The sequence below is a fragment of the Phocoena sinus genome, chromosome 2 (assembly GCF_008692025.1).
Source record: "Phocoena sinus isolate mPhoSin1 chromosome 2, mPhoSin1.pri, whole genome shotgun sequence".
Classification (NCBI taxonomy): Eukaryota; Metazoa; Chordata; class Mammalia; order Artiodactyla; family Phocoenidae; genus Phocoena; species Phocoena sinus.
In genome coordinates, this window is record NC_045764.1 from 149453166 (window position 1) to 149478035 (window position 24870).

General features: G+C 55.6%; 1 protein-coding gene across 4 annotated transcripts in view; it reads right to left on the reverse strand.

The window, feature by feature from the left end:
* The window catches only part of MIDEAS (mitotic deacetylase associated SANT domain protein), a 67168-nt gene that overhangs the window by 20208 nt on the left and 22090 nt on the right, over positions 1 to 24870 (reverse strand). Inside the window, exons 1-2 of one of the 4 annotated variants that reach the window (XM_032621665.1) lie at positions 21085 to 21383; positions 947 to 2622 (exon numbers count right to left, since the gene is read on the reverse strand). In XM_032621665.1, the coding sequence (XP_032477556.1) occupies positions 947 to 2386 (1440 nt within the window). In that variant the 5' untranslated portion in view covers positions 2387 to 2622; positions 21085 to 21383. Of the gene's footprint in view, positions 1 to 946; positions 2623 to 6330; positions 6397 to 21073; positions 21384 to 24870 lie in introns of those variants that run through there. The other 3 variants (XM_032621663.1, XM_032621666.1, XM_032621664.1) reach the window with 3 other exon arrangements.

Consider the following 24870-nt stretch of genomic DNA (forward strand, 5'->3'; position numbering starts at 1 on the left):
CAGATGGCCAACTCAGGCCAAAAGTGGCTAATCGATGTGTTTTGTTTGGTCTACACGGTGCATGGCATGTGAAATAGTATCTACATATTCAAAACATATCTCTGCAAAAGAAAGCAAGCAAGGAACCTGTGCCAAGGTAAGGGTGGTCTTTGGATCTATTTCCCCACTGGCAACTGGCTGGAGTGAAGTCAAGTTCTGCAGCCTCCTACATATAGGTCTGGCCCTATAGGCTTCGAGGGTTGAGACCTCCAGTGAGGGAAGGGGCAAACACTGGCTTTGGAGTCAGATACTAGCTTCTGTCCTACCTTTGTGACCTTGGGAAATCCCACTTGGGCCTTAGCTTCTTTAGCAATAAAATGGGATAAACGCCAGCATCCCTTTCACAGGGTTTGATGAGAAATTACTTGTGATCAAAGATAAGAAACTCCAAGTACAACGTAGGTGCTCAAATTCTATTCATTCTTCTTCCCCATTTAGATTGTCTTTTCTTTCCAATCAACTTTATTGCTGTATAATTTACACACAACAGAATGCACCTATTTTTAATTATAGTTTGATGCATTTTGACAAGCATAACCACCTGTGCAACCACTACCACATTCCTGTCTTTTAGCATACTGGATCTGGAAATGGTTTCACCTCCCTCTACTTCCAACCCTGCAAGTCCCAAATGAAGAAGGCAACCCACAATGGTGTATTGCATTTTCCTGCCTGCAACCCTGCGTGTGTATAAAACCCATCTACCCTTCAGGTATGGATACACCTACGTAGAGGTTCTTTGCATGCAGAGAGTTCAGAACTCCCTGAAATGGATGGGTTCTTTCATTTCCTTCAATGAAGGGAGAAAACTGCCCTTGTGACCCTGGAGTCACTTGCTCTCCCCTGGCCCCAGACACAGCTCGCCCTGCCCTCCACCAGGTCTGTCCCCAGCCCATGCCACTCTCACCTTTGTGTTCTGCAGTGAGGCCAGCTCCACTGCCTTCTGGGCCAGGGTCAGCAAATTGGCCTCCTGGGACGCCCGGCGCCTCCGTCGAGTGCTCTGGATCACCCCACCCCGTAGCACCTGCCCACAGTCCCCTGTGCCCACAGCCCGCGTGCCCTCCTCGCTGCCCATGGCGGGAGCCTCCCGCTCCCGGCCATTGGGTGCCAGTCTCTCCCCGTCCGACAGCAACTGCGACTCCCTCAGCTCCAGCGGGAATCCCAGAGCTTCAGGATGGGGCTGCCCTAGGGGGCCGGGTGGCGGCTGCTGCAGGGGCCAGTGGTGCAGGAACAGGTTGCTGGCGGGATCCTGCCCAGGTTGGGTGCCAGCCCCATCCAGGGTGGTGGAAGGCAGGACGCCCTCCTTAGAGAGGCGGCGGGAACGGCGGGGAAAGGCGATCTGGGCCTGAGGTAGCACAGGCTGCGGGGCTGACTCCTGCAGGAGGGCCTTGCGCAGTTCTGGGTTCATGTCAGGGTTTGGGGGGAAGGGGTAGGGTGCCAGGCTGTGGTGAGCCAGGTGGGACTGACTCAGTGGCCCGGCCGGCTGCAGGCCAAAGTCCTGGGGCTGCTGAGAGGGCGGCTGCTGCATGGGGTAGAAGTTCTCAAAGAGCTGCATCTGGGGCAGGGCCGCTTGCTGCTGCTGCTGCTGCTGCTTCTGCGGTGGGAAGGCGGCGACGGGGTTGGGCGGCGACGGGCCCTGCCGGAAGACCTGCCGGTTCACCTGGTGGCCGAACGCCAGCTGGAAGGGCTGCAGGGGCAGCGTCTGGTTCGGCGGCTTCTTGGTCACATGGAAAGAGTTCAGGGGTGCCTGGGGCCGCCCAACCTCCAGCTGCACCTTCTGTGGCACCATCGGCCGCACAGCGGTCCCAAAGCGGTCCAGCTGTGGCCCCCCTGCTTTCTCCCGCTTCAGTGGCTCAGGGTGGTTATAGTAGGTGGAGACCCCCATGCCAGGATGAGGGCTTCCCTTGGGTCCACTGTAAAGGGGGAGGCTGTGGCGATTCCATGTCGAGTGGGGCGGAGGCTGGCCCGGCTGCTGCTGCCAGCCGCTGTCACTGACACCCCCAACTCCTCCACGCTCCGGGCCCCGCCCTGGAGCCATCACAGAGTTGGGCCACTTGACCGAGCCCACCTGCTGAGACAACATGGTTCGCTCAGACCCATACACCACGGAGTTCAGCAGGGCCAGGCTGTTGGAAGGCGGCAGTTCGACAGGCTGGGAGGCGGGGGCAGCCCCTGCCGGACCCTCGTGCGCAAAGTAAGGCTCCTCCTTCACTCTGGACGGTGGAGGGGCCGGGGGCTGCTGTGGTGCTTGCAGGGGTTGGAGCTGCTCCTTGGGAGCTGGTTCCTGGTCCCCAAAGAGGCAACGCTTCCGCTTGTTCTGAGCCTTGGGCTGGGCCTGGAGGTTCATGGTGTTGCCAACTGGTCCCCGGCAGTGAGACCTACTTCACCAGTTGCCCATCCCCTGGGGGATGGTCCTGCTGGAAGCTTGGCCCTAGTCCAGCAGCCAGAGGGGGCAGAGGAAACGCTGGATGATGCGGTCGGGCACGGGGAGAAAGAACTGCTGGTGCTTCGTTCCTTTTTGCAGAGAGGCTCTCAGGCTCCTCTACTGTTCCCAGTTCACGATGCTCCACAGGGCCCTGGAGCCTGCAGACAGAACAGTAATAGTGTCAGCCACAGCCTCCCAGGATGCCCCGGAGGGCAGCACAAGTGTGAGGGGAGGGTCTCAAGGGTCCTACAGTTCCACTGCCTCCTGGAGACAAGCCCAAAGTCACAGAGCAGCATTGGTGAGGCAGGAGCCAGGACCTTGGGGGAGCTACCAGAAGGCGGCAACATCCCCCAGGGTGCTCTGGGACTCTCCCTTGTCCCACCACCTCGCCCTCCTGGTCAGTGTCCGGGACTGCTGCGTTTGGTTGTGTAACTTGCGCAATGCACAAAAGCACCCGCCGAGGGGTACCCGCCGAGGGGGCAAGTGGGGCTGAGATCCAGCCTGAGCCCCTGCAGTCAAGCTGGGATAAGGGGTAACAAAGGCCACGCTGGGTTCCCTACTCGTCTGAAGCCAGGCCCCAGCCTACTGGGCAGCCAAGCAGGTCCTCTCACATCTGTCCAGGCAGTGGCCTCCCCAGCAGACCCCGCAGGAGTGTTTTCAGCCAATGCCTCCTCTGACACTCCATGCACCTCTCAGACAGGAAATGGAGAAAACATTAGTCATTCCCAACTGTGCAGCCCATGGGTCGGGAGGTCCACCAGGCCCTTGCAGAGTCCTGGGTCCACGTCCTTTACACTGAGGCACGTAGGTGAGGCCCCGAAGGGTGTGTGCAGTCCTAACCCCACCCCTGGGAGGAGCTGCTGGGTGGAACTGTGGCTGCCAGTGTTCCCCAACAGAGCATGGAATGGAAACCTGTTTTGCAACCTGGGCTGACTGGAGACAGGATCTGGCCTGGTAGCTGGTCAGCAGTCCCCACCCACCCTCCTCCACTGCCAAAGAGCTCCTGGCATCTTGAGCAAAGGAAGAATATAGCTACGATACTGAGGGGGGTGCAGATTTCTAGAGCTTAGGTCCAGAAGGTTCCTCCATGACATGGTGTGACTAAAGTGCTCACAGTGTTCCTGTGTTTGTTTTCTAACTTGATTAAAAAAAAAAAGATTGCTCTATTTATCCTGCTACAGAGGAACTGAGACCAGTATTTTATAACTTACATGTGTTTTTATTACTTACATGCAAGTTATAACTTACACCTATACCTTGCGTGTATTTTCAAAGACTTTTTCTTTCTTCAGAGAGGGTTGGTTTTGTCTTGTTTTGTTTGCCTCTCTGGGAAGTTGGTGAGGGTGGGAGCTACATGGCCCACCTCTTCCCCATGCTAAGATTCTGATCCTCAGCCAGTCTGTCTACCAGAGGAGGGGAGCTCAGGAAGCCCCCGCGAATAAATCTGAAGGTCCAGGCTGACCTCAGACGTCAGAACCTAGATGCCCCAGGTCATCGTTAGTAGCCCCGGGAGTTCCCAGGAAACCAGCCGAGAGGCGCAGAGGAGGGCTGGCTGGGCATGCCGGGCAGGCTCTGGTATGAAGCCCTGGCTACACCCGGCGATGCCCCTGGCCCCAGGGAGGCGGCCGTGCTATCGCTCCTCCGCAGGCTTCCGCAGCTCCCCAGCCCTTCCCCTCCCGCGGCTGCCTTGACTCACTCCAACCCCCTGCTGCCTTTCACTTTCACCCAGCACCCAGAAGGGGAGGAACTTCCTCCTCCATTTCCTTCCTCAGCTCCCGGCCCTGCTGGGAGTGAGAGCGACTCTCCGTGCTCGCACCCCCTTTGTCTCGCATATGGAAGCTGGGGGAGGGGGAAACTAGGAGGGCATCCAAGTCGCCCAGGCCCCGCCACCGGGGGAGGATTCGGACGAGCAGCGAGTGCTGAGGCCACAGAAACCGCCTTCTGAACAAACCCCTTTCTCTTGCTTTTAAACTCTCATTTCCTGACAGCCAACCCAACACAGAGCAGAGACCCAAAAGCCAGCCCCCAGACTGAAAACAACCCTGGGCGCCATCGTGAAGCTGCAGGGTGGGGCCGTCCCGGCTATAAGAGTCCGGCTCTGCCTCTCCAATCAGAATGAACCAACTACAAGTACGTGTGTGTCTGCAGAAGCAAGACAGAGGAAGGAAGAACGTGCTGTGGGGGGGCGGGGGGGGGGTAGTTGGCAGGTCCACGTGCCTCCAGGGAACTGGGAGCCTCCCCCCGCCCCCCCCCGGCAGTACAGGCACCCCCCATCGCAGCCCTGTTGCCTGGTGAGCCACAGCACAGGCTTGGGGCTTGGAGGAGGGGAAGGCACACGTGGCAGATGGGTCTGAGTGCACGTGCGCGTGCGTGCCTGATGGAGGGTACCAGGCGCGGGGATGGCCGCTCAGCGCCTAGGGGAGGGCGACTGCACACTTGGGGCTGGGGAGGTGGGGGCGGAGTCTGTGAAAGGGGATCCAAGGCAGGGCTGCTCCTGCCCCAGTCCACACTGGCTGGCCTGCAGCTGCCTGGTCAGGTCTGCTCTGCCTCCCACCCCCCACCCTACACATCGAGGGGGCCCTTCACTCCTGATACCACAGTAGGTTTCCAAACCTGAGCCAGGGACTTCTTTAAAAGAAATCAAGGGGGCCAGTTCTGGGGAGGCTGAAGCTTCTGCAGAGGCCTCCCTGTCATCCCCATTGGAAGGCTGCTAACAATGCTAAGAGCACAGACACCCGGACCTGGGACCCTTGAAGAAGAAAGGTCGTTATCTGGGCTGTTGGGGGGAGAGTGGAAGAGGCCTGGGAGGTAGGAGGGGAGGGGACACACCAAGGCAGCAGGGTATGTAGCAGTAGTAGTAACAGCTAGTAGTTGTAATAATAACAACAGTGCACCTGTGCCAGGCGACCCTAAGTACTCTGTGCACGGTTTTTTGTGTGTGTGTGCATGTTTAATTCCCACAACAGCTTTATAAAGCAGCATGAAGCCAAAGCATGAAGCAGTGTTATTTTAACCTCCATTTTACAGGTGAGCTAGACAAGCTCTAAAGGGCTGAAAAAAATTGCCAGTGGTCACACGGTAACTACGTTGCAGAGCCAGGGCTTGAATTCGGGTCCGTCTGACTCCAAGACCAAGCTCTTATTCCCTGTCCCTAAGACATGCCGCTAAGACACCAGGCCCTTTCTGCACACCTCCCTCCCACAGCATGCTCTCGACAGTCTCAGAGCAAGGATTTTCCCAACACGGATCTCCCTCCTCACTGGCGCTAGGAAGCCCCTTCCCCGCACCTGAACTGTAGGCAGGTAAACCTCTCCTATTCTGTGCCGGTACAGCTGAGACCCTCAGACCTACAGGAAGGGAGGGAAGGGAAGGGGGGCCGCCTCACAGAGGCACCAGCAGGTGTGGGAGATCCACTGGCAGGGAGGCCTGAGACTGCACTGGTCACTTCCGCCTCATTCTCCAGACCTGGACCCTCCAGCCCCTGCAAGCCCACCCCTGCCTCAGTTCTGGTGGCTGCAGGTGGGGCTGCCAGCTCTCATACGCCACTCATACCTCACAGCCTGCGAGTGTGGCCAGGACTGAGCCACTTCCTCCCATTTCTTCTGCCCCAGCCCTCCTCTGTCCCTCAGGTGGAAGTCTGCCTGGTCTTCCTCACAATGAGGAAGAGGAAGCAAGCCGTCCTTTCTGAAGGCTCCCAACAGATGGGCCAACTCCCTGAAGTTGCAGGGAAGAGGGTGTAATGAGGAACTCCTGCAGGCAGCTCACCCTTGGGACCAGCTGCAGGGCCTCTGACAACGGATGCAGAAACACTGCAAAAGGAAATCCACAGACATCATGGGGCCCCAGACACTCACACCCACTCTTACCAGTCTGACTGTCAAGGCTCTATTCACTCTTCCCTTCCTCCGGGAGCCTCGCTGCTGCAACCAGTCCCTGACCACACCACAGACAGCCCTGGGCAGAAGACACAGCCAGCATCTGATCTCAACAGCCAGGGACCCCTGGGGCTTTCAGGAGCATCTATGGTGAGAAACACTTTCTCTCTACCGAAGAAGCAATGTGCAATAAGTAAAGAAAACAGTACTGAAACCACACGTATTCTGCACACACATGAGGGAAGGTACTGAAAAGGCTGCTGGGTGTTCTATGCTTGTGGTGACACCACGCCCTCCAAGGACAGCAACCAGAACACGTACTGCTCCCCACGTGCCATAAGCACCCCAACCGCATGCGTGACATTGGCTGGGGGGTCCAGTGAGCCCTCACCACAGGGCAATGGGGCCGGGCCATGCATGACCACTGAGGGGACCAGGGCCACTCACAAGCTTGGGGCACTCAATGCGGCCATCCAAGAGACAAGACTGTTGTGAGTCAAGGTTACGCAGGCCAGGAAAGGGGTGCCCAGCTTGGTCCCGGCGGCCACAGGGCCTCAGCTCTGATCTGGGGCTGAGAGCCGACTGAAGGACACCCCAACCCTGGGAGGCTAGCTAATGCTCCAAGCTCCTGCTCTTACCTGGGCCACCCCTGGCCCCGCAAACTCAGCACTAGGAAGAGGGGGAGTCACAACTCATGCCATCTCCAACCCGAGGCAAACAGACTTCAATATGGCACCCAACAAAGCCCCGAATCTCTAGGCCAGCCAGCTCACTGAGCACCAAAGAGGCTGTCTTAGGACAAAGTCTAAACTCCTTGTCCAGCCCACAGGTCCCTGCAGACTCGGGCTCCCGCCACTTCTCTCAACACTCCACGCGGGAGCCATCACTCAGTGCTGTTGCTGCTTCGCCTCCAGGTCTGTGCCCAGGCAGTTCCTCTGCCTAGCACACATTCCCAACCTTTTCATCTGACCAAGTCCTACTCACCTTTCAGGTTTCAGACAGTGCTTCCTCTGGGAAGTCTGCCCTCATCCCAGGTCTAAGCCAGGTACTATACTCTGAGCCCGTAACACCTCCTAAACCCCACGACTGGACTCAGCACACTGAATGCCGGGTGCCTATTAGTCCCCAGCAGACAGCAAACTCCAGGGGGCAGAGTCTGCAGATCACTGTACCTTGGCACTTGGCTTGTACCTGCCTCTTAGGCTGCTCATTCAAGACTGCACCCAAGGTGAGTCAGAGCCACTGCTCACGGCCAGCGCATCCACCGTGGGCTCCTGCCCAGCCCTGACTTCTGATCTCTCTCCCTGATGCACATCAGAGCTCCTGAGCACATCACGCTGAGATGAAGTGAAGAGGCCCAGCCGCCTAACCCCACCCCATCCCATCCCATCAGTGGCCCCAGGTCCTATCCAACTAAGCTGAACACAAATCCTTCTCTACTTGCAGGCCCATAAGCCACTTGCCCCTTGACTGTCACTCACTGCCCCACACTACATGCAGGACAACTGACAAAGAGCCAGCCCCACTGTAGCCCCCTGTCCCATCCTTCTTCCCTCAAGGCTTCCCACTCCTGCCTAGACCAAGGCCAGGGACATGAGCCTGTGGATCTGTTTATCTCATGCTCTGACATGGCTGGGCTGAGCCTGAAGACACCAAGGTATCTGGCTAGGATGCCCAGGGCAGTGATGAGGGGCCCTCTCTAGAGGAGCCCTGCATGGCCCCAGCTGGCCCTCCAGTCCAGACTCACATCCTGAAAAGCTCTCTCTCAAATACTCTGGGGCCTTTGGCTACAGCCAGACTGGGCGAGTGGCCTGAAATTGCCATCTTGGGCCAGCTAGAGTTGCCCAAGCCCTAGGTAGACCTTGCCTCTGGGCACAGTGCGATGATCTCAATGCTGTGTGCACCCCCTCTAACTGGGAGCTCACACCCAGGCTGCAGGGCCCCATTTCTCCAAGCCACTGGACATACAAGTCCTGTTCTCAAGGGGTATGTAAAACCAATAAGGAAGGAGACGCCAGCCACAGAGATGAGGACCTGCCTCCCACAAGTGTCACTTCCCCTGGGGACCTGAGAGAGCAGGCCGCGTGTTGTGCCCGTTCCCAGTCCAGAGACAGTCCCTGGATTATCATTTCTCCAGACTGAACTTCAGCCCTTATAGGCCAGGGCGTCATGAGTCCCAGGGGCTCAGCCATCAAGCTGGACAGGCTCAGAGGCTTGGCCAGGGTTCAAGCTGCCTGAAGTGTGAGCTTTGACTGTAAAAATGCCAACATTGAGATGCTTTTAAAGGGATACAGGTAAGACGAAATCCTTTGCCTTATTATGCACCCCCCAGGGCTTCATTCAGGCATCTGCCTTAATCATCTCCTCCCCCACTACCCCACAAACACCCCCAGGATGTCCATAAAAGTCAGGATAGCCAGGTCCGTTTTATAGGAGGGAAGCTGAGGCACAGAGAAAACACTGAGTCGTAGGCAGAGCCAGGAAAGGACTGAGCCTCCAGGCCCAGCTTCCACCCATGCTCGGGGTTGGGGGCGGGGGTGGGGGCGCTGGCTGCCTCCCTCCTAGACAAGGGCCACAAAGGATCACAGGCAGCTCAGGAAACCCCCTTCTACAGGACTCGGGACTCCCAGGGGGTAAAATGGAAGCTGGCAGGATTAGGCTCTGTCCAGAAGAGACAAAGCAAGTGTCCCTGCAGCCAGCCCTGCAGTGACTGAGCCTCTGGAGAGGGCTTCATGAGGGCCTCACAACCCTCTCAATGCCCTACAGGGCTCACGCCACCAGAGGCTGCTCCAGCTCCCCCCTCCCCTTCTGGAAGGGCCTGGCTCAACGGCAGGTCTAGGGCAGGGCTCCCTGGAGTCTGTGCCTGAGGCCCAGTGCCAGACTCTGTCCCAGACCAACATACAGAGAAGGCCATTCACAGGGACCTCCCTTAACATGGCCCTGCCCTGCTTACTGTGCCCTCCCACAAACACACACCCTCTGTAGCCCTGCAGGTCTGCCCACTGCCCCTTCATCCACTCAACAAGCATTTGCTGAGCACTGGCTGTAAGCCAGGCTCTGGGGAGACACAGGAGACGAGGTACAGTCCCTACCCACACAGAGCCCTCAGTCCAATGTGAGAGAAAACAGAAACACACACTGATTATAACACAAGGTGGCCTGTCCTGGGGCTCGAGATACACACAGGGAATAAGTGACCCTGGGGAGAGTTCCCCGGCTTTGAGCCTTTGCTGGAGCTGTCACCTCTGCCAGGAAGCCCTGCCTCCACTGACAACCTGCCTCCCTCAAAGCCTACCTCTTCCAGGCAGCCCTCTGGCACATACTGTTCTCACCCTTTCTGAATCTTCAATGCTCTTATTCCCTATTAACCACTAGCTCACAAGGCTTCTGCAATTCCCTTCTGTTTCCGCAGCAAGGCTGGGAGAAGCAGGGCCTGGAGGCAGTGTGGCCCAATGGAGAGGGCAGTGAACTGGTTGTCAGGTAACCCGGTGTCTGTTCCAGGAACCGGCCACTCCATGGTTTCTGCCTTTGAGGAATTTGGGAGCCAGGGGTTGGGGTGGCGGGGGGGGGGGGGGGGGGGGTGGAGAAGTCCTGTGTCCAGGAATCACCTTTGTAATGAGCAACTGCCACAGTAAACAGTAGCCACCAGCACTGCCCACGTGTCCACTGTGTGTGAGTATTGCTCACTTGTATAACCACTTATCCCCATCTGAGAAATGAGGAAACGCTGGCTCTGAAAAGTAACTTGTTCCAGGTCACAGCCGGAGGTCCTCTGTGAGGAGCCAGGATTCTAATCCAAGCCTACCAAGCCCAAACCAGGTCTGCTGCCTGTCAGTGCTGAGCAGTGGTTCTCAAACCTACCCTGAGAGATTATTAGTTCATGGGTCTGGTAACGGGGAGGAAATCAAGGTGGGAAATCCACAGTGCTTCATAAGCAGCCCAGGTGGTGCCCGGGTGCTGGAGTAGAGGGACGGCTAGAGGGTCGGGGCCTGGCACAGTGCAGCTTCCAAGGACCCACTGCTCCTCACTCCCCTGGGAGCCACCTGCCAGGGTGTCGTGTCCTGCACAGGAGGCATGAGGGGTCCCATGAGCCCTAGGGCTGACTATGGCTCTTAGAGTGCCCAAGGCCCAACTGAGTGCCCAGGTTTACTGAGCTTTTACTATCTGCCGAACACTGCTGAGTGCATTGCTGGCAATATCTTATTTAACCCTCACTCTTCTTTGTCCCATTTTACAGCTCTGGAATGGTACACTCAAAAGTATCTATTTAACACAAAAGAAGACAGTAACGGAGGAACAGAGGAACAAAAAAAAGACATTAGACAGAAAGCAAATAGCAAAAATGGCAGACATAAATCCAACCTTTTTAATAATTACTTTCAATGTAAATAGATTGTAACACCCCAATTAAAAGGCAGAGTTTGGGAAAATGGGTTAAAAAAAACCCATGATCCATGGTGGCGCAGTGGTTGAGAGTCTGCCTGCCGATGCAGGGGACACGGGTTCGTGTCCCGATCCGGGAAGATCCCACATGCCGCGGGGCAGCTGGGCCCGTGAGCCATGGCCGCTGAGCCTGCGCGTCTGCAGCCTGTGCTCCGCAACGGGAGAGGCCACAACAGTGAGAGGCCCGCGTATCGCAAAAAAACAAAACAAAACAAAACAAAACAAAAACCATGATCCAACTGTTAACAAGAGACACACACTTTAAAGACACTAATAGGTTGAAAGTAAGAGGATGGAAAAAGATATACCATGCTAACAGTAACCAAAAGAGAGCTGGGAATGGCTATGCTAATATTAGACAAAATAGACTTTAAGACAAAAACTCTTATTAGAGACAAAGAAGGACACTTTATAATGACAAATGTGTCTACCCATTAAGAGGATATTACAATTATAAATGTATTTGCACCTAACAACAGAGCCCCCAAAATACATGAAGCAAAAACTGTCAGAATTGAAGGGGAAAATAGACAATTCAACAATAAGAATTGGAGCCTTCACTTTCAAGAATGGATAGAACAACTAAACAGAAGATCAACAAGGAAACAGAAGACTTGAACACTATAAAGCAAATAGACCTAACAGATATCCATAGAACCTTCCACTCAACAACAGCAGAATATGCATTCTTCTCAAGGGTACACAGAATATTCTCCAGGATAGATCATAAATTAGGCCATAAAACAAGTCTCAATAAATTTGAAAGGGTTGAAATCATACAAAGTATGTTCTCCAATCAAAACGAGATAAAATTAGAATCAAAAATAGAAGGAAATTTGGGGACTTTACAGGAAATGAAAGTTAGAAGTAACTTGTCAAGTTCTCAGCTCAGAAAGGCCACTCCTCCCTTACTCAGACCATATTCTCCACACCTGCACAGCCCTAGGAAGCTGCAGATCTCAGATTTTTGCAAATGCCTGGGTAGCTACCACACAAGACACATACTGAACCTGACCCCAATCTTGATCCCGGAATCAAAACAGCTGGGGAGGGAGAGTCCTTTAGGGCTGTAACAGCTTGTTATTCAGCCCTACTTCTCCCTGGGAAGATGGCCACAAGCAAACATCTTCACTTCCCCAGCCAGTCTACAGAATGTCCAAAAGGCAGATCCTTCCCAAAAGAAGGAAGCTAACATATACAGAGCACTTTCCCCACGCCAGGTACCTGACATACCCTAATCCACGCATACAAACTTCCCACCCAGGCATCTCATTGTCCCCATTCTACAGAGGGAAACTGAAGCTCTGTTATTAAGGTGGCAGAAGCAAGATTCAAAATCTTGTTGTCTGCCTTTAAAGCCCTTGGTCTTTCCATCATCCTTCCAGAAAAATCCCAAATCTACACTTGTTGTGGGCTTCAGAAGGAACGCTATACATGAGAACCCCACAAAGCCAGCTGTGGATCCTCCCCTTTCTCACGCTCCCTCCCAGAACTGCTGCTTTTCCTGGGGCCATTTCCAAGTAGAGCATAGTATGTAACACTCCCTCCTAAGAAATACTCCCAGCCCCCGCCTGCAGAAACAGTCTCCCCTCGAGACCGTGAACATCTGTAAGACCCCCTGGAAGCTAGGACAGCCCATAGGGCTTTGAGGTGGGAGGACTGCAGGCGTGAGCTGGGAGCTGCAGTCAGCAGGATCACCCTCTGGAATAAGAGCCTCCACGACACATGGAGAAAGGTGGCTTGTGCCTCTCTTCAGAGCCAACCACCAAAGGAGAGCATAGCTGCGGAAGCTGAACAGATTCCAAATATCAAGGGATGCTGCATCTCACTCAGTCCAATTCCTTGTTCCACAAAGCAGCCCAGAGAAGGAAAGAAACTTACCTGCAAATACACAGACAGGAGCAAGGATCAAGGCCCAGAATCAAGGACACCAATAACAACGCTTCATGCCTCCATTTAGGAGGCCCCACCTTTTGGCAAGACACTGGGCAGGGCTTGGAGCCAAAGTGAAACCTCAATGTCATAAATGTAAGGCTTCTACTTCACCATCATCTCCACTCCAGCATTTCTTGGGGGCACTACTATGTGCCAAGCATGGTGCGGAGCACTCTACACGCATGATCCCGTTTAATCCTCACGGCAAGGCAGGTATTATTACACTCCCGTTTCTCAACGAGGCACCTGAAGCTCTGAGGTCACAGGAGTAGAGAGGCAATGCCAGGACTGGAACCCAGAGCCTTTTCTGCAGGGCCTCAGGCTCAGCCCCCTGCTTGGGTACACATCAGGCTATTTGGGATGGATGGCAGCAGGCTCTGGGCTGTTCACATCTCCCTGGAGAGCAGCTTCAGCTGGCCTGACAACCAGTCATGTCCTGGAAGTGTGGCTGGTCAGGAAAGGTGAGTGAGAGAGGCCTGGGAGGCGAGTGGCTTTGAAAATGAAGATGCTACTGGTGATTACCACCACTGGGCCAACCTGTGAAGCTCAACATCTTCAGTTCAAGAGGAAGCCACATCCCTCCCACACTCTCCAACCCCACACCCACAGTTGGCCAACAGCTCTTTAAAAATAAAGCGGTGACTCGCCCCCAATCCCCATGGGGCCCAGGTTCCTGCCCCTTCCCCTGGCACGCTGAAATCTGGGTCAAGTCAGTCCACGCTTGGGTTCCTACTAGTGCCAATGCCCCCACCCAGGGCACTGAGCATCAGCCCCAGCATGACAAGCCACCTCTCTGCATGGGGCTCTCAGAAGGGTTTCCTCTCAAGAAATGAAACTACTAAATAAAGGTTGTTCATTGCACATCCTAAAGAAGGGAGACAGATAGTGCCCACCCACTCCAAAGATCACTGGTCCAAATCTCAGTTTCATGGCTGACGGGACTGAAGCCCTGAGAGGTAACATGATTTGCCCAAGAACACACGGCTCATTACTTGGGTAGAGCTGTGGTCAGGGTCTCCCAGGGGATGTTCTCACACTCAGCACTCCCTCAGACCTGGCTGGCTCTGCTGCCTCTTCTCAGGAGAAAGGAAGCGGGGGATGGGCAGGAGCGCTGTCTAGTTGTGGTGTCTTCATCAGCTCTGGCTCATCTGCCTGGCCAGCTCCAGAAGGAGCTAAGACCTACCTGATGGCCTGGGGGAAGAGGGGGAGGGGAGTTTTTTCAGGGGGTCATCCTGCTGGTTTGGAGGATAAGAATGGGGATAATATGGCTCCCCAATACTTGCTAGTGACCAAGAAGAACAAAACCTTGCTGCCAGCAGAGGTGGGGCGGCTCTCAACATGGCTGCCTAGGGCCTCCTAGACGGGCTGCAGAGTGGGCACAGAGAGCCAGCCACCTGCCCCCCTCGTCCAGGCATCCAGTCAGTGTCACAGCCTTTCTCAGGTCCTGGTCAAGATCCAGGGCCTCGGCCAAATGCTCACACATTCCTTGCGTTTCTCCAGTCTCTGAGCAGCTGCTGCAGGCCCTCTTCTCCTGTGCTGATTTATTCTTTATTGTTCCTGAAATACACCCAGAGGCCTTTGGCACCAGGCACCAGCAGAGCATCCAGCCCAAACCCCGAGTACACACCAACCAGGCTCTCTGGGACCTGAGCCAAGCCAGCCGGCATGATGGGCCCTGGGGTCAGACCCAGCAGCCAGGAAGGGAGGCCCAAGATCCCACCCACTCCAGCCTATGGCCCTAGAGCTGTTCTCAGACTACGGAGGCTGGGATATTTGGGGAGATGGAGATGCTTGCAAGGTTTCTGGGAGGGCTAAACTAAACCTTTCCACTCCTCTCATGCACGAGTGACTCCCCAGCGATCCCCCCCAACACACACACACACAGCGGACCCCCACGTGCCCATCGCCCTGCACAGCAGGGCCTCGTGGCTCAGGCTGGGCTTCTCGCTACCCTGTAAAGTGTTTGGAGAGGGAGGGCTCAGAGGGGTCTTCCCCACCCTTCCCAGCCCAAAATATCTCCCCTATCAGCCAGCTAATGGTGCCTGAATTCCTACCATCAACACTTCATTCCTAGGGTCAAAGCATTATTCCCTGTGCACATGAAAATAGCCAGGAGAAGTGTGGGAGCTGCCTGGTAAAAAGACAGGGCTTTGGGATCAAACAGGATGTGTCCTGGCTTCTCCAGTCACCTGCCTCTCTGTGGGCCTCAGTTTCCCTACCAGTAAATGGGCACAATATTTTCATCTCATAGTTATTGTGGGATTAAATGAGGGTTTTATACACACACACACACACACACACACACACGGAGTGCCTGGCACAAAGTAAGAGCTCGATAAATGTGATTTCATTTCCCCCTTGCTGGGCAGGGGCAGATCATTCATTATTAGTCCTCAACACCTGGAAGGGAATGAAATGGCCTCTTCCAGTTCCACAGCCAGCTGACAGCAGGGCTGACCAGACAGAAACAGGACAAGGGGACTAGGAATCCCAGCAACAGTGCTGGGCTCTGCAGACATCTGGCCTAGGGACCCAGGAGGAGCACACTCAGCACAGGCCTCCCCAGAACTCAGCTGCGCCAGCAGGGCCTGCTGGGACATGGCGGGACAAGAGTCCCCAGATAAAACTTGGCAGAGCTTCCAAGCCCATAGTGGAGCCTCCACCCTCCTGGGCTCCCTCTAAGAGCAATAAAAGGGAAAGGCCATCACCTGAGGGTGGCTGGGGAGACGGTGGTCACAGAAAGTCTGAACAGGGATGCCAGAGGCACCGGGGCCTGCAGGGAGCAAGTAAGCCTGCCCCGAGGCCACCACAGTGAAAGTCCCACAAGTAGAAGTGCCTGTCTGGTTATTTTTGGTACCTCTTCTGCCCAAAGCCAGCAAGGAAAGGCAGCTGCTAGCAACCTGGAAGGGCTGTTTACACTCAAGTGTGCAAGCACTGTGCAAGGACAAAAAGAGCACCAGCAGTCACCGTGCAGGAGGGCCTCTGCCCCTGCCTTCCTCTCCCGTCTGTCCCTGTACAGTCCAACCTGCACGCTGCATAGCCCACAGAGCGCGGGTACTTCTGCTTTCAGTCAGATCCAGTCTCCTAACCACAAAACTCCCTCACACACACACAAACAGACAAATAACTATGGAGCCAGCTGAAGACTGGGCCACACCCAGGAGCCGAGACAGTATTCCTCTGGGCTCTTCCTGCACTGAAGCGGCCCTTCCCCGTTTTGAAACTGGGAGGGGCAGGACAGAGGAGCCTTTCCTCTGTGAAGCTAAAGTGGGGACAGTCTATGGAACTTCAAGGAACTCGCTGCCTTCTCAGCTTCCCCATTTGAAAGTGAAGGACTAGATGTCCCAAAGTGTTTTCCAGCTCTGGGTAAATCCTGGGAGCTGGAAAGCCCAGAACTAGGACCCAGGGCCAGCTGAAGAGGTCAAAGCCAGGTCAGGTGGGATGGAGGATCTGAGGCCAGCCAGATGCGGCCCAAGAACTGCCAGGCAGGCTGGGGGGAGGAGGAGGAAGGGGGAGAAAGGCCAGACTACTTGTACTCGCAGGATTTTGAGTTATCACTCAAACCATTTCTGAGATCTCTTCTGAGTTCCAGGGCCTTCCCCTCCCAGGAACTGGCAAATTCTGGCAACAGCAGGCTGGCTTGGGGTCTCTGTCTGCCCAGCTGCTGGAAAAAGCTGGGAATCGAAATCCCCCACTATTTTCCTTCCTCTCTGGACCCCATTTCCCCAGAGAAGATGGGTGGCCTCAGAGGGAACCCCCTTCTGGCTGCAAGCCTGTTGTACTTCCCTCTCTCCAAGCTCTGGCCAGGACAAACTTGCCCTGGCTGTTCCCCTCCCCCCTTCCTGAGACTCCTAGAGGAAGAAGCATTGCCTGGAAAAAATAACACTCACCACAAGCTCCCTGTGGCTGGAGAGAAAGGCAGAGTGAACAGGGAGCACCTTCCCCGGCTGGCCATAGCACCAGGATCCGTTCCAGGAAGAGCAAGATCAAGAACCACTGGCTGGGACGGCTCAGGCCTCCAGCCCCTCTCCTCCCCACCAGTCCCCGAAAACCACAACCAGTAAGTTGAGTCCCGCAGGGAGCCCCCGACCCTCACCCCTGCAAAACCCCAGCTCTCTTCAGGCATGTGTTAACTTTCTTCTTATATAATATCTTGGTGTTCCCCCCACCCTCCCACTCCACCCTTGCTACCTGGTGAAACAGCCAAAGTGCTTTTAGGAGCAACTCCCACCCCAGGCTCCACCCGAACTCCACTGAGGTCACACTGAGAGGCTTCAGGTGAAGCGAAGACAAGAGGATTTTTTCCTTGGCTTTCTAAAGCAGCCTTCCTCCCACCCACCTGAGCAGTTCAGCCTGAGGCCTGGGCGGGTAAGTTCCCGAGAGCACAGTATGATCTCTGGGAAGCTGAGCCCTTAACCCTCCGCTGCAGGGACAGAATCCCTTGCAAAAGTACACAGGCCGCAGGGTCTGGGCTGGTCCAGGCTGGAGTGCATCACACAGTTTTGCCCAGGGCCTAGGGAGTTCGAAAATGAGCTTCATTTACATAAGCCCAGTGGCCTGGAAGGGTACCCTCCTACCACAAGCAGGTGACCCTTCATTTCCTTTTCCCTGGAAGGAGCAAAAGGCAAACAAGAGCTGGGCTTGGTAGGAACTGGTGAAATACTAGCCATCATCTGTTGAGTACCTACTGTGTGCCAGTCACTTTGCATGCATGATCTTGTTTAACCTTTGTAGCAACCCTATGAGTAATTATTATCATCCCCATTTTATAGGTAGGGAAACTGAGGCTCAGGAAGTTAAGCAATGCTCAAAGCCACACAGCAAGTGGGGCAGCTGAAGAACGAACCCAGGTCTGCCCAAGCCTCATTCCTATGCCCCTGCCAGGCTTCCTTCAGAGTCACTGCCCAGGTTATTTGTTCACACACCATCCAGGAATGGTGTTCTGAGTGTGGGGAGGGAAGTAGGTGTACACAAGTTTTGCCTGATGGCTCTGGAATCCTAACTGATGTCCCACTGACTGTTATTGTTCCCAAGTGCGTGACTGTGAGAGCCCCTGTAAGTGTGCGTGTGTTGGGGGTGGAGGGAGGGTAATCTGGATTCCAAAGAGCAGTTTCCAACACCGAAGTTATGCTGTAATGCTTCTGATTCATGAAATGAGCTCACAGTCTCACGATATCCTGAATGTTGCTTCGAACGCAAATGCAGATCCCACAAGTAAAAACTGGGGATTTCAGCACACTCCACCCAGCTCCAGCCCAGCTCAAGGAGTTTACTTAGTTCAGCCCCACACAGCCAGAGCGATCCTCCCTGTGCAGAAGCAACTCTTCCAATGGAACACGACCCCTGGCTGCATTTGCTGCAGCCTGTGGAGTGTCAGGGAAGAATGGAGCCCCCAGGCTGCTTCTGTACTAATTCGAGCACACACAGGAAGGGTGCCAATTGGCCTGGCCAAAGGAAATGCCCAAGTTAGCAGATTCCCAGGCAGGAGGCTCCAAAACTCTTTCACCCTGAGGTCCCATTGGGGTCAGGATTACTGGGACATATTCTCCAGAAGGCCAGCCATAGGGCAGTGCCAGGAGACTGGGTTCACCAGCATCAGACTCACACATGGACCAACCCTTTTGAAAGCAATGGCACAGTATGAATCCCGCAGCAGGACTCACTGGGCCCACCACACGCTAAGTCCACGTTTTCTGGATGGAGATCTTTCATTCATTTTGTTCAGCTAACATATGCTAAACACCTACTAGATGCCGGACACTGTGGGAACAATATAGAGCATATGCTAGAGCAGAGCTCTCATAATACTGAAATGTGCTTTCAACATTTGGTGTGTATGTACTAACTTGCAAAATCCTCACCTCAACTCTTTGAAGGTATAGGAACTCTAGCTCCCAGTTTATGATTTGATCACCACATTACAGTATGTGCACGAATGACTATATAAGGTGGAAATGAGTATTCAGAAGGCTGAGGCTTCTCCAAAGAAGTGACATTTGAAACAGGATTAGAAGGACACGCAGGAATCTCCCAGCTATTTGTGGCCATGCCCATTCCACCAGGAGCAAGGTTTGCTTCTGGGAGACCCAACTGCAGGAGAGGGGCTGTCAATGCCAAAGATTCCTGGACTGGACCCACTCCCCTTCCAGGACACTCTGCTCCATGCGCACCCCCCTGCCAATCCTTCTCCCACTCAGGGGCCCAGAGGCCTTGTCTCCACTGGGCACCCCTTTCCTGAGTTCTGCAGCCACAGGAGGCCTTCAGCTGAAATCTGTAACTGCATATTGCCTTTTTGCTTCTTCATTTATTAAAAGCAGCAACCCACAGGGCTAAACACTCAAGCTATTTTTAAATCCCACATTTAAAAGTTGAACTCTCATCCCCACGGGCACTCCAGGGCACTCTTTCCTAGGGTGGGGTGAGGGGCTGACAGAGCCAAGAGGAGTGTGGGTTCTTCCCGATGCTTGGGGAGACCACACTGGCAGTGGTCAGGTCGTCCCAGAGCAAGCTGCATGGTTGGGGGGCGGGGGAGGAACCCTCCAGGTTCTTCACCCCGCTGGCCTCTGGGAGCTACTCAGACCAGAGTAACCCGCCAGAGGCCAATCCAATTAGAGTGGAGACTGGGCCAGAGCCATACAATGAGATGGTTTATCACAGTAACTGAGTGTTTACACCCCTATTATTCACTGTCCAGAGCCGTAGGAAAAGGAGGATCCACAAATTCCCAACCAGGGACGGTTTCTCCTTTCCCCTTCATCCTGAAGCCATCTAACAGCCTGTGCAAAGGGTGCATTTCTCTGATGTTAAAGTGGCACATGCACACCATCCCTAGGAGGTTCTGGAGCAAGACAAGTGGTTTCCTTCCCTTAGCCGGGGCCCCACAAGGGAGACGAGGCTTCTCCTCAGAGCTGCGTTTCTTCCACTTGCATCAGGCCTCCAGTCTCAATCCTGAAGCTGCAGGGCCAAGGAGAGGCCAGACCTCCAGACTGCCACCACGCCAGGCTCCCCCTGTTGGAGCAGGCCAGACCTTCCCTCCCTCCAGCCACAGCTGCCAACAGGGGTCCCCTGAACACACGTGCCTAGGCGGCCTCCAGACTCACCCAAGGCCAGCCAGGTCTCCCCCATCCCACCGTCCCCTGAGCGAGGCTGCACAGGCTGGCACACAGGTCCCAGGTGGGACCGTGGAAGCAGGAAGTAGCCACTAAAGTTGTGACCGACAAAGTTTTAAATGCGGGAGAGTAACTTCCCCTTTCATCCTTGCAGCAGCTCACTCTGGAGGGTGGGCTGCAATACCCAGGGGCTCCCACTTCAGAGTGGCAGGTATCTCCTCTAGGTCCGCCTTCCTGAGACTTCCTTGGGGCTGAGGCTTGAAAGCGTCAGGCCCTTATCCAGAAGCCTGGTGGGGGCCCTAGAGGTGCAACCTGGTGCACACGCTCCTGGATGTGTGAGTTGTAAGGGGGGTATGACTACCGCCACCAAGCCGGCCTTACGCAGGCTCCAGAAAAAAAACCCGGGCTCCCGAGTTCCGCACAGGCACCACCAAACGCAGCACAAGGTGAGGCGGCGGGAGAACTCCGCAGGCCGCGTTTGCACGGGGCGTGAGGGGTTGGGCGAAGGATGACAGGTCTGAGGTGCGCCAGCAGCCGGCAGCGCCGGGGTGCGCGGGGTGCGCGGGGTGAGGCCGGTCCGCCCGCCCTAAACGCTCCAGCTTAGGCCTCAGCTGCACTGGCCCCGGTTCCCTGCCACCCCTGCACCTCTGTCCCCCAAACTCCGGGCGCGCGTGCAGTTTCCACGTCCGCTCTCGGGCGCACACGGGAAAGGGAAAGGGCTCCCGCACCAAGTTCCCGCAGCTCGCGAGACCCTCCTGTACCTCTCGGACCCAGGCTCGGTCACGCAAGCCGGTCCCGGCGGACACCACGTTTCGCTCAGGCGGAGGAGGAGCCGCCGCTACCACCACGGGCCGGGTGGCTTGGGAGGGTTTTCCTGCCGGGGCCGCGCCTGGGTGGGCGGGGGCCGCGCGCGAGCTGCGTAGCTGCACAAACACGGCGGGTTGGCTCTGCACAGGCACTTGCGGGCGGGGGGTGCGGGCCGCCGAGGGGGCGGGCGGCAGGGCGGCAAACGCACGTACACAAGCGCGCTCACCCACCACCACGGCCGCTCGGGCAGCAGAAGTTGCCGCGCCGCGCCCCCCGTGGCTCCGCGCCCCCGCTCCGGGCCGCGCCTGCAGAGCTGCAGCCCGCGCCCCCAGCCGCCACTGCTTGCGCGCAGCCCGGGGTCCCTTGGCCGCCGCAGCCAGGGCGGGCTCTGCGCCGAGCCGCGTGCAGGCCTCGGCCGCCGGCCCAACAGCCCCACTTACCCTGCTTCTACCCGAGCTCCGGCATCGGCTGTCCCCTTTCCGCCGCGGGCCGCCGCCTTCGGTCGCCTCCAAGGCTCCAGCCGCCTGCACGCACTCCCGATTTTAAAAACAAACAGGCGCCGCCGCCTCCCCGCGACGCTCGCAGAATTTCCGCCAGCTCGCGCCTCCCGAGGCCGGGAAGTTTGCTGGCAGGGCCCGGGCGGGACGCGCGGGCTGTCACCCCTCGCTCCCGGCACAGGAGCCTCGGCGCACCCCGCGCCCGTGGTGTCCGCCTCGCGATCGCTCTCCCTCCCTCCGTGTCACCCCCCAGTCCTCCGATGCAGTGTCAGGATTGCACTGCTCTGACTCATCGGTTGAGCTCACAGCTTGAAAAAAAAAGAGAGAGAGGGCGAGAGGCAACAGCGAAGGAGGAGGACTCTCTGGCGTGCTACAAAGGATTGCACAACTCGGGGCTGGGAGCGCGGAGCGCCCAGCGGCGGGCCGGCGCGCGCGGCACGGCGGCGAGCAGGAACCAGCTCTACCACTTCATCAGCACAACTGTCTCGGGTCTGCCTCTCAGCCAGCAGGCCCGGCGCCGCCCACTTCCTGAGACCAAATAAGGCCGGAGAAGGCGTCTTTAAACCTCCGGCGGCTGCCCAGGCTGGGGATTTCCAGCAGACTTCACCTCCACTCCTAAGTCAGTCGCCACCCTCCCCCAGCCCAGGCCGGCGCCCCCGATGGCTTTGCTGGAACCAACAGGCCACGCGGCTCGTTCCTTTCACACCAAGGTCAGGACGAGACGGTGACGAAATGTTTGGAAACCCAGCGGGCCTGCCAGGAAAGTATGTGTGTGATGTTGGGGAGGACACAAGTCGCTTTCTTCCACAAAGAAAACTCTCGTTTTGGATACGGTAAAGCATGCTTAATCCTCTCCAGGGGCACTTCATTAACAGTCTCCCCAAGCTTCACTGTTTGGCTTATCAGCATCCTAGTGGTGTTAAGGTTATTGAGAAACTGCTCCCAGCTCCTATAAAAGACCCATGTCTTGATTACTTAGGTGTGAAAAGCTCCTTGGTTTAATTCTAGCAACTGAGGCCCAAGTTAGGCAGCTTTTGACTGCATGCCTATATTTCGCCTACCTTCCCTACCATCCCCTGATGCCTCCTTAACTGGCGGGAAGATGGGAAACCTTTCTGCTACTCAGGAGGTTCTTGCTGGCCCCCACATACCATGAGGCTCCAGGGCCAGGAGAAAGTCCTGGGGAGGGAGCCCTTTTTTCCTAGTTCCTTTCATTTGTTTTTGTTTTTGTTTTTTCTTTTCCCCAAGGAGATGGGTCAGAAGGAGATTCTTCTTTGAAGGAAAAACCACTGAAGAATACACTGTGTCCTGGCAGCTGCTTTTCCCCTGTGGACAGTCCTGAGAAGCAGGTGCATCCCTTGCTTTCTCAGGGGGAAGGGGAGGGGCAGCAGAATGTGATTCTCACCGTCCCTCTGAACCTGCAGGGCAAGGACCTTCCCCACCGTGCCCCTCCCCCTGCCCCCAGTGGATGACAGAGATGACACTGGTACCTTCTGACTAGAAACCTTCAGAACCCCACACTTGCTTCTAAGGGGCATGACCTTCCTGTCCTCTTCCGTCCCTTCACTGGCGCGAGCACCTATGTGCATCTGGAGCTCTCACCTTACCCAGGAGGAAAAGGGCTTATCTGCACCATGGTATGACAGAAATGTCACAGTAATGACAACTTAGTCTCACCTGCAAAATAAAGATAATTATGCCAGGGGACTGGACCGGATGACCTTTTAAAATTCCTTCCAGTTTAAAATCCACGATTCTGTGATTGTAAAAAGTGAATGGAGGAGCCAGGGAAACGACCTCCAACAAAGAAAAGCCCAGGCTCTCGGATTTAGCATCTGCTCTGACAGTATTGTTCCTGACAATTCTCAAAGGATGTCCCCACACACAGCCTACTGAACAAGCCTGTGTGTGAGAGAGTTTCATCCCGCTCATTTTATGGATGCAAACATTGAGGTTCAGAAAGGCTGAGTGACTTGCACAAGACCACAAGGCAAGCCAGTAGTCTGTCATCTCTCTGTTCCTCTTCCCATCTCCCCTAGAGGAAGGCAGTGAGCAATTGAGGGACTGGGACGCTCAGGCATGCTGGCCCCCAAGTAGAGGCTGGACTCTCAGGACTCCTGGCAGAGGTTCTGTGTAAAACCTTTTTGTTTTTTCCATTTGTCTGATTTTTTTCCTTCCCACTGACACCTCATCCAAGTGAGGGAAGCAAAAGCAAAGCCACCTGGTCTGCAGTGCTCACTCCTCTGCAAACCTGCAGCCATCCTGACCTCCCCCTTGGGCCTGGTCCCCAGAGCTGGCCTAGAGCCAGTCCAGAGCAAGTCCCCCGATAGCCAGTGTAGACAAGCCCAGGAATGTTCCCCACCAAGCAGAACCCTGGCTGGGGAGCACATTTCTAGAAGAGCCTGCCACCATGAAGCCAGAGCCTAGCCTCCAGGGAACAAGTGGGAGCTGCTCCAAAGGGCACTCCTCAGCCTTGTCCCGCCAGGACTCCCTCTCTGTCCCACGCCGGGATGCTGGGCCAGGCCCAGGAAGCAGCGCAGGGAGCAGAGGTAGGTGGCAGGATGCATGAGAAACAGAAGTCACTGACCTGGAACAGCCCTGCTCATCTTGGAGCAGCTCACGCTCACAAAGGAAGAGAGGGAGGAGAAACGGCGTGTGCGTGTGTAGGGGAGGAGGGCCCAAGACTGTCCCAGATGGCCCCTGCCTGGCAGGAGAAGTCTCCCTCCCAAAGGCAGGCAGCTGAGGATGTATAAAGAAAGCTGCAGCTCTTCCAGGAAAGCCCTGGAGGTCAGTTTTGCTGCAGATATGACAGTGCAGAATCACTGACATGTGAAGTGAAAGTTTTGGTTTTAGAAGCTCCAGCCCTTCCTACAGAGGCAGCTAAGAAGGGTGCCTTTTGGGTAAGAAAAAAAAAAAGGTGTTCCAGGGACCTTACCCACACAGCAGACTTTTCTCCACCAGCAAGCTTCTTTACAAACTGCAGAAAAGAGAGAGGTACAGAGCTCCAGTTCCCAGGGAGTGCACCTGCTGAGAAACACTCCAGGAAGCAAAGCACCCTAGACAGGATTTCAAACTCTGGGTCCCAGTGACAGTAGAATATGGCATTAGAGAGGCTTCCTAGAATGGCATCAGCTCTCTGGACTCCACTCAGAGTGATCCCTCACTGCCCTGAGTGGTCATCGTCAGCATCCACTTCTGGGACAACTTGACACCATTAAGAAGCTTCCAAGGGTGAATTCTGTGCTATGTGAGTTATATCCCAATAAAGCTATTATTAAGAGAAAAAAACCCAAAGCTTCCAAGGAAGCCAGGTTCTCACCACCCATCCACTGCCTCTAACTTTCTGCTTTCATCATTCACGATTTAAAAGAGGAGTTTTCGGGCTTCCCTGGTGGCGCAGTGGTTGAGAGCCCGCCTGCCGATGCAGGGGACAGGGGGTCGTGCCCCAGTCGAGGAAGATCCCACATGCCGCGGAGCAGCTAGGCCCATGAGCCATGGCCGCTGAGCCTGCGTGTCCGGAGCCTGTGCTCCGCAATGGGAGAGGCCACAACAGTGAGCAGCCCGCGTACCGCAAAAAAAAAAAAAAGAGGAGTTTTCTTCACCCCAAACCCCATGCCTGCTTTCCTGTCCTTTTTCCATTGTCCTTTCTCTGTCAGGACTTTCCATCAAGGCCAGCACACATGGTGTGTTTAAGTGAATAACCAACCTTTACAGGAATGTGGGGAATAGGGGGTACAAAT